At 37.4% G+C, this 13769-nt stretch overlaps 1 protein-coding gene across 1 annotated transcript in view; it reads left to right on the plus strand.

Moving 5' to 3' along the window:
• The window catches only part of LOC146002807 (uncharacterized), a 33999-nt gene extending 20545 nt beyond the window's left edge, over positions 1-13454 (plus strand). The window contains exon 2 of the mRNA XM_083140763.1: positions 12784-13454. Within this exon, the coding sequence (XP_082996889.1) occupies positions 12796-13248 (453 nt within the window). The 5' untranslated portion in view covers positions 12784-12795 and the 3' untranslated portion in view covers positions 13249-13454. The remainder of the gene's footprint in view (positions 1-12783) is intronic.
• The last annotated feature ends 315 nt before the right edge of the window (positions 13455-13769 follow it).

Below are 13769 nucleotides of genomic sequence, written 5' to 3' on the forward strand. Positions count from 1 at the left end.
CCTCCCTGCAGTTCAATGCATTAATTGAACGTAATGGGTTGCTTGCCCATGCAGGATAAATGTTCTTTGTGGTTAGGAGCTCTATACCCAAGAAGTCGAGCACACTCATAATCTACCACAATTTCAATTTTTTCTTAAAATAGGGGGTGTGAGGTACTCAAGAAAATACAATGCATACGTATACTTCCATATTTTAACATTTTCAAACCATTTTGTAGACTAAAATTTCGAGCTTTGTGCATAAAACTTTCAGGAGCATTGTGACATTACTTGCACTGTAAATTGACAATAAAATTATCAAAGCATAATGCACGATTTATTAGGAACATAGGTGGGGTGGATGGGCAAAGATAGACAAGTCATCTATTTAGTGACCATGATAACATGTTTCTGCAGCTAGAAAACTTGACTGCAATGGTATTACATGCGAGTCAAATTGGACAATGTGTTTCAAGATGTGCATACGTATGTTAGGGGCAAATTGGGGTCACTAAGGTTTTGTCCATGGGAACTGTTATTTTCATAGCAACCAGATATTTTGGAGGATGGATACGGTATTCCATTTGGATGAAATCAGCCAAGACAATTAAATATGTCAAGACTTTTAATTTTGGCATGGTTAATACACGGAGAAGATATTTAACACTACCGTACGTAAAATTTACGTATGCTTTGCACTCAAATCCCTCCCCTACCTCACACCCACTCACCCCTCCACCTATTGTGCCTTGGGCATTCTGTCAGATGCAAGGCAACACTGTGGTAAGGAGGGTGCAAGCACTGAATGTCTTGATTTTGTATGTTGTGCACTGTACGTCAATTTTACGCTCTAGTAAAATGAAAAAAATCTTTCACATAATTTTGACATTCGTAAATTCGATTTTCAAAAACAAAAGTTTAGAAGCATGCACTATTTCTTATAAAACTTTAAAATTACATTCATTCCTATTTACAGTGTTATAAATATTATTATTGTTTGTTTTCATTGTTTGAACTTTTCGCCTTCATTCTTATGTACATACAGGCTTGTCAATCAAGACATTCTTTTAAAATATTCTACGTATGTTTAATATGAGGGTCACTATTTATATTTTGAGCCTAACAATGAAAAAACAGGAATTTGGTATTGAAAACTGCTTTATTGTTTTTCGAAGTATTCTCCTTTATGCTCAATACACTTTTGCATTCGTTTGAACCATTTGTCAAAGCAGTTTTTCCAATCTTCTTGAGACACCTCCATAATATGGTTTTTGAACGCATCAACGGCATCTTCCGCTGATGAAAATCGTTGTCCACGCAATTTATTCTTGACATTCGGGAAGAAGAAGAAGTCGTTGGGTGCCAAATCATGACTGTACGGCGGATGACCCATCTATTCGATTTTTTGACTGTTCATAAAGTCGGTTGTTAGACGAGATGTGTGACAGCTGGCATTGTCTTGATGAAGAATGATCCGACGGCGTTTGTTTGTTTTCCGTATTTGACCGAAGACCTCTGGCAAACAAATTGTTGTGTACCATTCAGAGTTGACCGTTCTACGTTCCTCTAAAGGCACAGTTGCCACATGACCAGTTTTCCCGAAAAAACAGGCGACCATTTGTTTCGATGTGCTTCGAGCGCGAACAACTTTTGTTGGATTGGGTTCATCTTGAAACACCCATACAGTCGACTGCTGTTTACATTCCGGCTCATATGCATATATCCATGATTCGTCACCTGTTACAATCTTATATACGTCTTTTGAAGCACCACGATTGTATTTATTGAGCATTTGTTTGCACCAATTGACGCGAGCGTCTTTTTGAGTTTTTGTCAAATTGTGTGGGATCCAACGAGAACATACCTTTCTCACAGCTAAATGATCATGTAATATTTTATATATGCTGGTGGAACTAATGCCTATGGTTGCCTCAATCTCACAGTATGTCAGATGACGATCTTGCAGTATTAGGTTTTGCACAGCATCAATGTTTTCTTGAACAACAACTGATTTTGGACGACCTTCGCGAATCTCGTCGGTGAGCGAATGGCGGCCACGATTAATTTCGTTATACCAGCGTTTCACAGTGGCAAAGGATGGGGCTTCATCGCCAAATGTGGAAGTAAGTTGATGGATGCACTCTTGTCTTGATAATTCACGTCGAAAATTGTAAAAAATCATCGCACGAAAATGTTCACGAGTTAATTCCATTTTATTGTTGTCGCGCAATCTCCAAGGCAACATAAACAACACAAATGAAGCTATTGACAAAACATGCAAACGTCAAATCGTGCCTAACTTCAATCAGTGTTGCCAAGGCTCAAAATATAAATAGTGACCCTCGTAAGACCATGTTTATACATTTTTAAATGAAGAATAAAACACCAATATAAGGAAAAAATAATGTTAAAACCGAATAGTCATTTTGTTTTCATGATGTTCAGGTTCTGTTGAAAATCAATTTCTTCATGTACGTAAAATTTACGTAGCGCTAGTTACAATGTAATATGGGGACACAATATTGTTCTAGAGTTAAGCTTGAAACATCCACAAAAAAAAACAACAAAAAAACATGGGAACACAACTGTGATATATCTACTGTGAACAAACTGTATTGAAGCAGACTTAAAAGTGTGTGTGCAGCTATCGTGTGGTGTATAGTAGGTAGAGGTAAAGTTCCCCTTGCATATAGTACCGTGCCATGAAGGCACATTCAGAGAATATGGGGCTAGGGCCCCACATATTCTCAATTTTGGCCATTTTGAAGGTGATTTGATCACAACCAAGCTCTGGCTGCCTTTACCCTCTGGGATCCTTGATATTGATTTAAGGCTGGGTGAGTCCCAGAGCTGCTTTATGCAGGGACAAGACTGGAAAGATTCTGACCTTAAATCACCCACCCCTAGAATCGAACCTTGGTCTTCTGTATGGCAGTCAGACAGCATGTTGGCTTTTTTTTTACGTTTGTAATAATAGTAATACCCCTAAGCAGTAGTATCCCACATTTTCTCTCTATTTTCACACACATCAATTTTCTCTGTTCTCATTGGGACAAACACAAACGTCCACGTCCAAACCAGGATTTGAACCTGGAACCCCTGGCATTGGAGGTCGACTAAACCACCACATCTATCAAGTATTAGTATCGTATTGCAATGCGGAACCCTGCGAACTGATAACAGATCTACTGTTACCCCATCCAGGAAGAGTAGAATCAAACTGTTGGTAAAATATTTCAGAACATAGTATTTTAGATAATTTAATCATTTGTCTCACACTGTGGCTGTGTAGTCTACGGGTCAAGCTTTGGACTCTGGCTATAAGATGCATGCAGGTTTGAGTCTCGTGGAGGAAAAGTAACAGCTTTTCTCCTGATATTTTGGCCTGTGTATGAGACTGGTAAACACTCACCATCATGATTAATTCATAATTAGGAGAAGAGAGACATGGTAGTAGATAAATACGGAGAAACTAGTACTCACTTTATCTGCGAAACTGTTTTTTTCTTCTTTGTTCTATTAATTTCAGTGGCCACTACCACCATCCTCATTGGAACTTGTTGTGCAAGCATGCCAAGCAAGAGTACAACAAGTTCCAACGAGGATGGTAACAGTGGCCACTGAAAGTAATAGAACAAAGAAGAAAAAAATAGTTTCACGGATAAAGTGAGTACAAGTTTCTCTGTATTTATCAAGATTAAATTGGGGAGCTACGAATTAGTAGCGTAACCCGGTCATGAAAATCTACGATGACGACTGGGGGTTTGCCATACTGACCACATGTCACCCCGTAACTGGTTGATGATCTCCCACCTCAGAGTAGGATCAGATAGGAGTGTGGCTAGCAGTTGGTAGGTAGGCCTGGACCCTCAATGGTCCATTGCGGCATGGGTTATTTATGTTTTTAGTTTAATCATTTCAAGGTGTGAGACTTGATTGGCAATTCTTAACTATGTTAACAGAAAATATTAAACAGTTTTTGATTCAGTGAACTAAAACAATACATATTGAATGTTCCAATAAATTACTATCACGGAAAATATCTATTTCATTTTTAAAATATGAGGGCAATTCGGAAAGAAACCTCCGTTTGCGCATGTGTGAGAAATAGCCGTGGATAGCGACGTCAGTCCTGTGGTGCTGTGCGCAGTAGTTCAGTGGCAGTGGAAGGAGAAAGTTTTGTTGCAGTTGACTCGTCCACTATATCAATTGAAAATGAACACTCCAATAGAAAATTCCGCCAAATGTGAAGTGCGTGCAGTAATACAATTTCTGTGTGCGAAAAAAACTTTCGGCAGCTGCGATTCATCGCGAACTGTGTAATGTTTATGGACCAAACGTGGCGAGTGAAGGTGTCGTACGTGAATGGTGTCGCATGTTGGAGCAATTCCATTGGGATGTTTTTGATCATCCTCCCTATATCCCAGATTTGGTGCCGAGCTACTACCACCTCTTCAGGCACATGAAACAGTGGCTTGCGTTGCACCGCTTCAACAATGACAATGTGCTTCACGATGCTGTTAGAGGGTGGCTTCATTCCAAGGCGGGAGTTTTTGCAGAAGGAATTTTAAGCCTTGAAAAACGTTATGACACGTGCACCAATTTGAATGGTGATTATGTCGAAAAGTAATGTAATGTTGTACTTTTCTCATGTGTATAATAAAAGTTCTGTATCTACGAGTGTATGTCATTGATAACCAAACGACTTTTTTTTTTTCTGAAATGCCCTTGTATATACGTATATATTTATAAACATGTATATATATATATCTATAAATAACCTAAAAAGCAAAACAGTTTTGTCTGTTTTTGTTTTATCTGAAAAAAAAAACATCCGAGAAACCCACCCTGCCGTTACAGCCCTCCAATTGTTCAAATGTGTCATATATTGTGTTGCAATGTTCTCCCGCAGAAATCTCAGAGTTATAAATGGATTCACATTGCACTTAAAAACATTTTTCTTGATATTGAAAATTAAGCGCTGCTAATAGTTTTTGCACAGGTCTATCACTTATGTCACAGACACGAGTGGTGTTTAGTTTACTGTGAATATTGTACAGGGTCAGGCAGAAACAATGTACCAGTTTATTATAGTTCCTACAGTAACACTACGTAGGGAATGTAAAGGACGAGAGTGGTAATTGATAAATAACATAATGCCATTTTATGACACAATAATTATTTTTTAAAATCACATCTGTGAGATAACCACCATCCTTTGTGATGAACTGACGGACTCGACGAACGAAAGTGTCCATTACTTTCACCAGCATTTCAGGTGAAATTGCCTTGTCCTCTTCACTGATGCGACGCTTCAGAATCTCCAAGTTGGGGACACGTGATGTACCCCCACAGAAAGAAATCGTAAGCACTCAGATCTGGGGATTTCGCTGGCCACGGTATGTCCCCAAAACGTTAGATGATTCTGCCCGCGAACACCATACGTAACGTTGTCATCGTGTCTCCAGCGGTATGCGCAGTTGCACCTTGCTGGAAATAAACTGATGACAAATCAACGCCCTGTCTCTGTAATTCAATAATCAGGAAAGTCGTCAGTAGGCCTCTGTAACATTTCGAATTGACTGTGACTGCATTTCCGTTATGATCCTCAAAAAAGTAGGGTCCAATAATCCTGGAAGCCGAAACACCGCACCTAACCGTGACCTTTTCACTATGGAGTGGTTTTTCGTGAAGTTCCCGTGGATTCACATTACTCCAGTATCGCATGTTTTGTTTGTTGACATGGCCTGTCAGTTCAAAGTGTGCCTCATCCGACATAATCAGGTGGGGAAGAATGTCCCTATTCTCCAATAGGTCGATAAGGTCTGTACTTAATTGTTTCCGGGAGGCATAGTCACGCTCGGATAACTTATGGGTCACCTGTATTTTGTACGGATGATAACTTAAATTGCTGTGGAGAATGTGGTGCACACTTCTGTCTGACAAGTGTAAAACTGCAGCATGTTTGTTTACTGAACACCTAGGACTCCTGTTAATAGCATTCCGTACCCTCTCAATGTTTTCTGGTGTCCGCACTGTCCTCGGCTTTCCCGGTGGCTTCTTATTCTTGGCACTTGCGGTAGCATGAAACTGATCAACCCACCTTCGAATTGTGTGCCATTCTGGTACTTTTCCATGTCTCCCAATGTTGAATTGCTGTCGAAACTTCCGCTGCGTAGCTACCACACTTGTCACCACTTTTGAAATATGCTTCAATCACAAAAGCGCGATGCATCTTGGTCCAACGCTCTATTGTAACAAAAATGGCATCCTTCCTGCTACTCACTACCCTGCTCGGTTTTATGCTCACTGCGGGGCTGTACGAGCTACCAACAATTGAAAGTGGTAGATTGTTTCTGCCGGACCCTTTATTTCTCAACTTTACATTTCTTTGAAATAAAAAGTGAATATACTACATGTACAGAGACTGTGATGATAATCGTGGCCCAAATTTTGATTGTTTAACTCTGAATTTATCTTGTGGCATAGACATTTTTACATGGTTAGATTTCTAATTATGTCTGGTAACATATATTTGAGAGTATCAAGGATTACTTACTGCTCATTTTCGGGAGAAAAGATTTTCCCCCTCCATATTACTACATGATTTTTTGTGTGCAAGCAATCACTTGTTTACTGTCATCTTGGATATAGTCTGCTGCTGCCATCTGCTTCACGTGTGAGGGATACGCTAAATGCACAGCCATGAAAATAGGCAGCTGGGAAGAATTGCACTGGCACCAGATGTGGGAAAAGCAAAGCGAGATCGGGACAAAAGTTGCTAGTTCCCGTGCACTGCGTTACAACATCCGACCTCTCTCCGGGGCACATTTGTGTCATCCCTGACCTTTTGAGCAATTACTGTCCGTTTGTATCCCATGAATTACAAGGACCAACTCTAAAACAAAATCTTTAATTCTCGTAATTCATTCTCTTAAACCTCTGAAGACATGGGGTTGTGCTCCGATGTGGCAACATCTTGAACTTCTGCCACCTGCCTAATTTCATGGCCGTGTGTTTAAATATTTTTGTTGTTATGCTAAATAGGGCTCTTAGCACTAAAATAGCACCCCTAAAGGCTTTAAATACCTAATTACGTAATATCTGATCTCGAGTATGAAACCCTCTTCGAGCATCATATGAAAATTAGCAAGTTGGCCGAAAACCAAGAGTGCCTGTTCACGCAAGATACATCAAATCTTAGTTTTTCCAAACTTCGCAATTGTTCCTACAAAAATTACACAATACCATTAATATTTTTTTACAGAAATGCTTTTTCTAGTAAACAGCCCTGTAAAAGATTTGAACAGTTTGATTATAATAATAAAAACTTAAACTGCATATATGAACCTACTGTGGAAATGCTTGTTTAGTGTGTTAATGAAACTATAATAATTTCAGTAACTTTTTTCTTCCAGTGAAAATAAACCATTCTGGATGTACTCAATAATTGTGACTTGAAATATTTTTATAGTCTTTGCAGCTGAATTTTGGTATTTTATTTAATGATAGTTTACAAAATATCAGGTGCCATGTTTCTTTACAGTTTGAACATAATGACATTATATTTAGTATCATTCACGTGATAAAAATTATTCCATTTTAAATCGAGAAATAGAAGTGTGTTTACAGTTTACATATTACATTTCATTTTGTATGAGCTTCACACCATATTTTGTTTCCTTTTGTTTTCTTTCTTAGAACCTAATAAACACCATTCAATGATTACAAGATTAATGTACATTCACGAAAAGGGATTCTGATATCTACAAAATCCTTATGTACATTATTCTATAAATTATTTATTTAAAGTGATTTAAATCAATACACCTTGCTATATTATAAGTATATACATCTTGTGTACTTAACTAAAAGCAGATTTTTGTTAGTTTACTAAGCACATCTAATGTCTTCATTGTTTTTTTGAACTCTGTACATCAAATTAAGAAATGGCTATTTTGTTTCTGAAGTTAAGGAGAAGTTAAATTTGAAAGCAGCTAAGATGGTAGTACACGCTAGTCAGCCGCTTCTAATGTCCATTTGCACCAACGTTGCACAAACTCGGGAGTTTGAAGATCCACAGGACAGGGTAACCCTCGGGTCAGGATCATTTTCCATTCCACCAATCTGAAAAGCGTAGCAGACCACATGAGTCACGAAATCCTGGCTTTACTCTAGGATAATAGCTAGCCTCAAAGCAAGTGCCTAAACGTTATACGTGATTGGGTACCTGTTTTGAGAAGGCGTGGTTCTAATCATCATGTGGCTTAATGACGGACAGAAGACAAAGGATGGAGCTGGGTCATTGGTATCTCTGCAAACGGTGACAAGCGATTGCCAGGAGAAAAATTCAAGCTCATTATAAAGATGGGGGAAAAATATTTACGTCAATTTAGTTTGATATATTATTGCAGCTTGCAATCATAGTTTTACAGTGATATTTGTAGTAATTTCAATATACCTAGGTATTCATCTATTTTCATGACCGTATTATAGCTATACTCTTCCACTTTCTATGGCTAGTCTGTGCTTATGTTTATATGGCATCGCAATTGTATTGTATTGAACCTGCAATTTTACAAGCTCTGTACTGCAGAATGTGCATAGTAAACATCTACCATCTATATGTATATTTATCAACAGACTATATATTTCTCGCTTTCCATATCCATAGTTTGAGTCTATTACTTCTATTTTACATTTATTTAGTTTTAAAATTCTGAAGTGATATATTAAAGATTTCAGAGAGCAGCCATCACTGCACTGCGTGTGGGTTAACTCTTGCTATTACTCGCTGATCTAGGAAAGTAAAGTTGACTGTTCTTTTGCTCCCAGATTATCCGACTTTTCTCTTGGTGCAACTGATTCGTGGGTTAACTGAGTTTACTCTTACTCCCAGGTAAATTGGCGTTGGTGCAAACGGGCATAAGAAAAAGCTCTTCAAAGTTTCAAATCTTTCCATGCCTCATGAGGTAAGGATGTTCTCTGACTAACAAGTGGCCTGGTGGTAGCATATCAGTTTCAAATGTTCTGGGTTCAATTCCCACTTGATTTCCCATACTTTTTTTTTTATTATAACTTTTCTTTTTTATTAACAATCTAGCAACGAACCTTCTGCACATGTCGGTCTACTTTCAACACAACTTGGCATGGTGGTAGGGATGCACCACTGGTACAAACTATATTTTTTCATTCACTTTGGTCTACTGTAGTGAATGTAGGGACCACTACAGTAGATATTGAGGAGCAGGGTCCTATCTGTAGTAGTACATTACCAAATGGAAGTAATCATGGTGTACGTACATGCTGAATGGACATTTGAAAGCAATGTAAAATTGTTATAGGAATCGTTTACAAGTTTTTTCAGAAATCTTGCTTGTAACGGGAAGAAGCCAGGAAGAACTTTATCTTCATGCAAGTACAAGAACTGACAGCAGAAGCTTGTGGGATTTCTGAGAAGTATATGCCATTTCATGATAATAAAATAACTTTTAATAAATCTGGCATTCTTGTTGGGACAGACACCCTTTATAAACGGAAACACACACACACACAAAAAAAAAAAATGAATTGTGTGATTTTAACAAAGATGTGGTCCACAGGACCATTTTAGAGTACTACAACTGAGGAGAATACCCTACAGTTAGAAAAATTCAAGCTGATCTCTGTAATAAAATTAATTATTCAAATTGAGAAACCTCACACCTTTGACTTCTGAATGTCCTCGGTTTTGAGTTTATAAGAAATGCAACAATGGGGAAAAATTGTTATTGGAATGCAGTGACAATAACATATCGTGAACCAAGTTTTTGCGAACTGTGCATTTATTGTGTACTGAGGACAATGGACCTGGATGAAACCTGTATTTCACAAAATCCGTAAGTAAATGAAGCTATGCAAATGTCACGGGTAGTACTCAGATGACTGGAAGATCACTGAGCTAAAAAACTCGTTCAAATAAAACATAAAATATAACTGACATGCCAGGCTAAAGATGCGCTATGTATTTTTAAAATTCATTTCAATATTTTAGTACAAAGTTCCTCACTGGAAGTCTTTGCATGATCAATAGAAACATAAGTCAGCGAGTAAGGATATTTTACATTACACTTGGAACATTTTACTTTTCTTACTTGAAATACTTATATGTTGTGTGTAAAATATCTACTGTAGGCATCTGTGAACCTTCAGAATGTTTCCCTATCTTTTTACAACCTCCTGTGTCACTCCTTCTAGAATTTTGTACACATTGAAACAAATAAATTAAATCTCCTTGTGAATTTCATAGAATCATATTTTTATTTTTTCCACAATGGCCAAGTAGGTATTTAAATTTTTTAAAAGTCCATTCCCTGTTCTTTATGTTAAGTACTATTCTGCATCATTTTTTTCAGAATTATTATTAATAGTTAAAGTTGTTGCCTACTCTTAATGCTAGGTGGGGTTCGTTTTTCCTGGTAACACTATAGGTAGGTGGCGTGACCTTGACTGGTCTAATTTCGTATGGAAATGGGCACTTTTAGACACTATAAAATTTACACATAAAATTTTTTATACCCTGTAACATGCAGGGTGATCACTAAAAAACATGCAAAAAGGAAATCGGAAATAGATGATGCACCACTGAACAATTTGAGATCAGGGACTTTGGATTGAAGAAGCTAGTGCAACCACGACCATGTTCAGCTGTAGCATGTACTAGGAATGACAAATTAATGACATGTATGGACACTGCTGATATACAATAAGAAGCAAGTTTGTTGACATTAATTTACACATGTGAGTTACATGCTTGACATTTGGAAAGGAGTGTCATATCGTTGATGAATATGTGTTAACATTGTACTGTTAGGTAGCTCACAACATTCATTCAAAATGACGGCTGCCAACCACAATGCAAGCATGACACCAGTATACGAGATTCTGTCACACCATCTAAAATATTCCTGGTGTATTATTACAAATTGCACAACAGGTTACGACTAATTGTGGCAACTAATTCCATGTCTGTGCCCACTGCATTCTCATAAACAAGTGATTTGAGAAAATCCCCACATGAAAAATTGAGTTGATTCAGGTCAGGGAATAGAGCCAATCCAGTGAGCATAGAAAGTAGTATGCAGTGGTTGCGGAAATGGGCACTGAAGTGAGGTGGTACTCCATATCTCGGTGTGCTGGCTTCTCTGACCCTAGGTTGCTATCTCAAATTGTTCAGTGATGCATCACCTACCTCCTGTTTCCTCTTGGCAAGCTTGTACTGAACCACCCTGTATATACTAAGACACTACAAATTCATTCACGTGAGTGAAACAGGCATTTAGGGCAGTATTCCTCCCATGAAGGTAAGTCTGTTAACAGGGTACTCACCAGGAATTCCTTGAATTCCAGGAATTATGTGTGAATTCTGCATGAATTTTTCTCCGTAGATATGACAAATTACAACTTTTATTAATCCAAATCCGATTGAATTTATACATATTTATTAATGCCCTGAGGCAAGTTTTTCAGTTTAGCTTTAATTTTTGACAATGGAAAATAAAACAGAATTCTCTCAATCCGTGTACTTTGTTAGTGTCCCTTGCAGAACAATCTATTTGGCAGACAGAAGATTATTGCAAGATAAGATAAGATATCTTTCAAGTTGATTAAGTAGATTTAAATATGAAATTCTTGTGTGCAATTAACAATTTTTAGTACATTAATGTATCCCATAATGTTTGTGACTTGTGTTTGTAGATGTATTTCGAGTATGAGTATGTGAAAGGCATATGTAAACTTCCCACCTTAAATTACATATTTTAAATATACGAGATACCACTTAATTGAATTAAATTAGAATTTTTGGATACATTGGAATCGCACAGACCATTTATATTGTTAATATATTTGTAAGTATGTGTGTGGGTGGTGAATGACGGTAATACGTGAAGTTGAAATAGAGAAAACATCTACTTGTACCCTTGAATTTTTTGAAAGTTCACATTCAAAAACCAACTAACTAACTCTCTAGCCTTCTTAAACCTGAAGGTTCATGGCTGCAGCAACACAGGCCTTCCATCTTTCCCTATCTTGAGCAAGTTCTATATACTCTTTTCCATCCCTACCGATTTCCCTTAGGTCCATCTCAACGTTGTCCCTCCATCTTCGTCTTGGCCTTCCTACAGGTCTCTTACCATCAGGTTTCCCATCAAGAATCCTGTAAACTCCTCTTTCCTCTCCCATTCGTGCCACATGACCTGCCCACATAAGTCGTCTTGATTTAATTATTCTAATAATATCTGGACATGAATACAAATTATGTAGTTCTAAATTATGTAACCTTCTCCACTCACCTGTCTCCTCATCCCTTTTAGGTCCAAATATTTTCCTAAGGATCTTATTTTCAAATACTCTCAATTTATGTTCCTGTTTCAATGTAAGGGACCAAGTTTCACATCCATATAATACTACAGGCAAAATTACTGTTTTGTATATTTTAACTTTTAGTTTCTTAGATATTAAACGAGAAGACAAAAGTTTATGAAGAGAGAAGTAACATTCATTTCCTGAATTAAGCCTACTTTTTATTTCCTCTTTAATATAATTTTCATTTGTTAATATTACTCCTAAGTATTTGAATTTGGAAACTGGTTCAAACGAGTTATCAATAATTAGATTTTGATTATTACCTAACACTTGGTTTCGGCCTGTAAGCATATATTTAGTTTTCTCTTTGTTAACTTCCAAACCTATCTCTTCAAAAACCAGGAATTATATTTGAATTTTATCATGGCCACCCTGATTAAGACCCCGTGGCCATTTCAGGTACAAGGAGCAATGGAGTGGTTGTTTGGGAGAAAGAAGGCTGGTGGTATCCCACTACAGGAAGACTATGGGAGAAATAAGGCTGGTGGTATCCCACTACAGGAAGACTACCCCAGAAGTATCAGTGGTCAAGACGAAGCAGGAGAGAGTGGCTTCGTTTTAGTGAATGCGCCAGCGGGTGTAGCTGGCCAAGTGAGAGAGACTGTGCAGCTTCCCTATTTGCCATCACCAATGCCAACAAGCCAAGAAGTTCCTACTGGACGTGCCAACAACGAATCAAACGATTCTATGCAGATGAACATGCTGCACGGTGTGCCATTCTGTTTGTCAAAGGTTGTCGAACTCATTAGCAAGTTAGACATGCCTGTTAACCAACTGGCCGAATTCAAATCGAAAGTGTCTGACATTAACCAGAATAGAATTGATTATGATTTCATGTTGGAACGGACTGTGATCCGAGACTAATGTCTGCTTTATGTGAATTCTAATTTTTTCTTTTTTTTTTTTCTTCCTTGTTATTTTTCAACTGGTGAATTTATAGTGTTATGATGTGGTCAATAATGTTGAAAAGAAGAGTTCAAAATTAAGCAGGTGAAAGCTTTTTTTCTTTCTTTAAAATTTATGTGGAGCATTTGATGTATCAGAATGAATATACTTGAAATGCAAGGTGATATTTTAAACTATTTTGGTAGCATTGAACCATCATAAAATATTTTTTTATTGTAAATTTCACTAGGCTGTGATATATTTTGTAAAAAATATTTTCATAAATTTAATAGCTTCTAGTGAATGAATGTGTCATTAATGTAAGCAAATGTTTCCAACTCGTGATGATGAAAAAGTTCACTTAGGATAATTAACAATGTGGTTTCTGGAAACATTTGCAGGATTTTGAAAAAAATGCTCCCCCTCAAAAAAAAAAAAAGATACGAAAAAAATGTGTTCTATAATGTAGGTAGTATTTTATTGTAGTTATAATGAATTTC

The sequence above is a fragment of the Lepisma saccharinum genome, chromosome 19 (assembly GCF_977018435.1).
Source record: "Lepisma saccharinum chromosome 19, izLepSacc3.1, whole genome shotgun sequence".
In the NCBI taxonomy this organism is placed as follows: Eukaryota; Metazoa; Arthropoda; class Insecta; order Zygentoma; family Lepismatidae; genus Lepisma; species Lepisma saccharinum.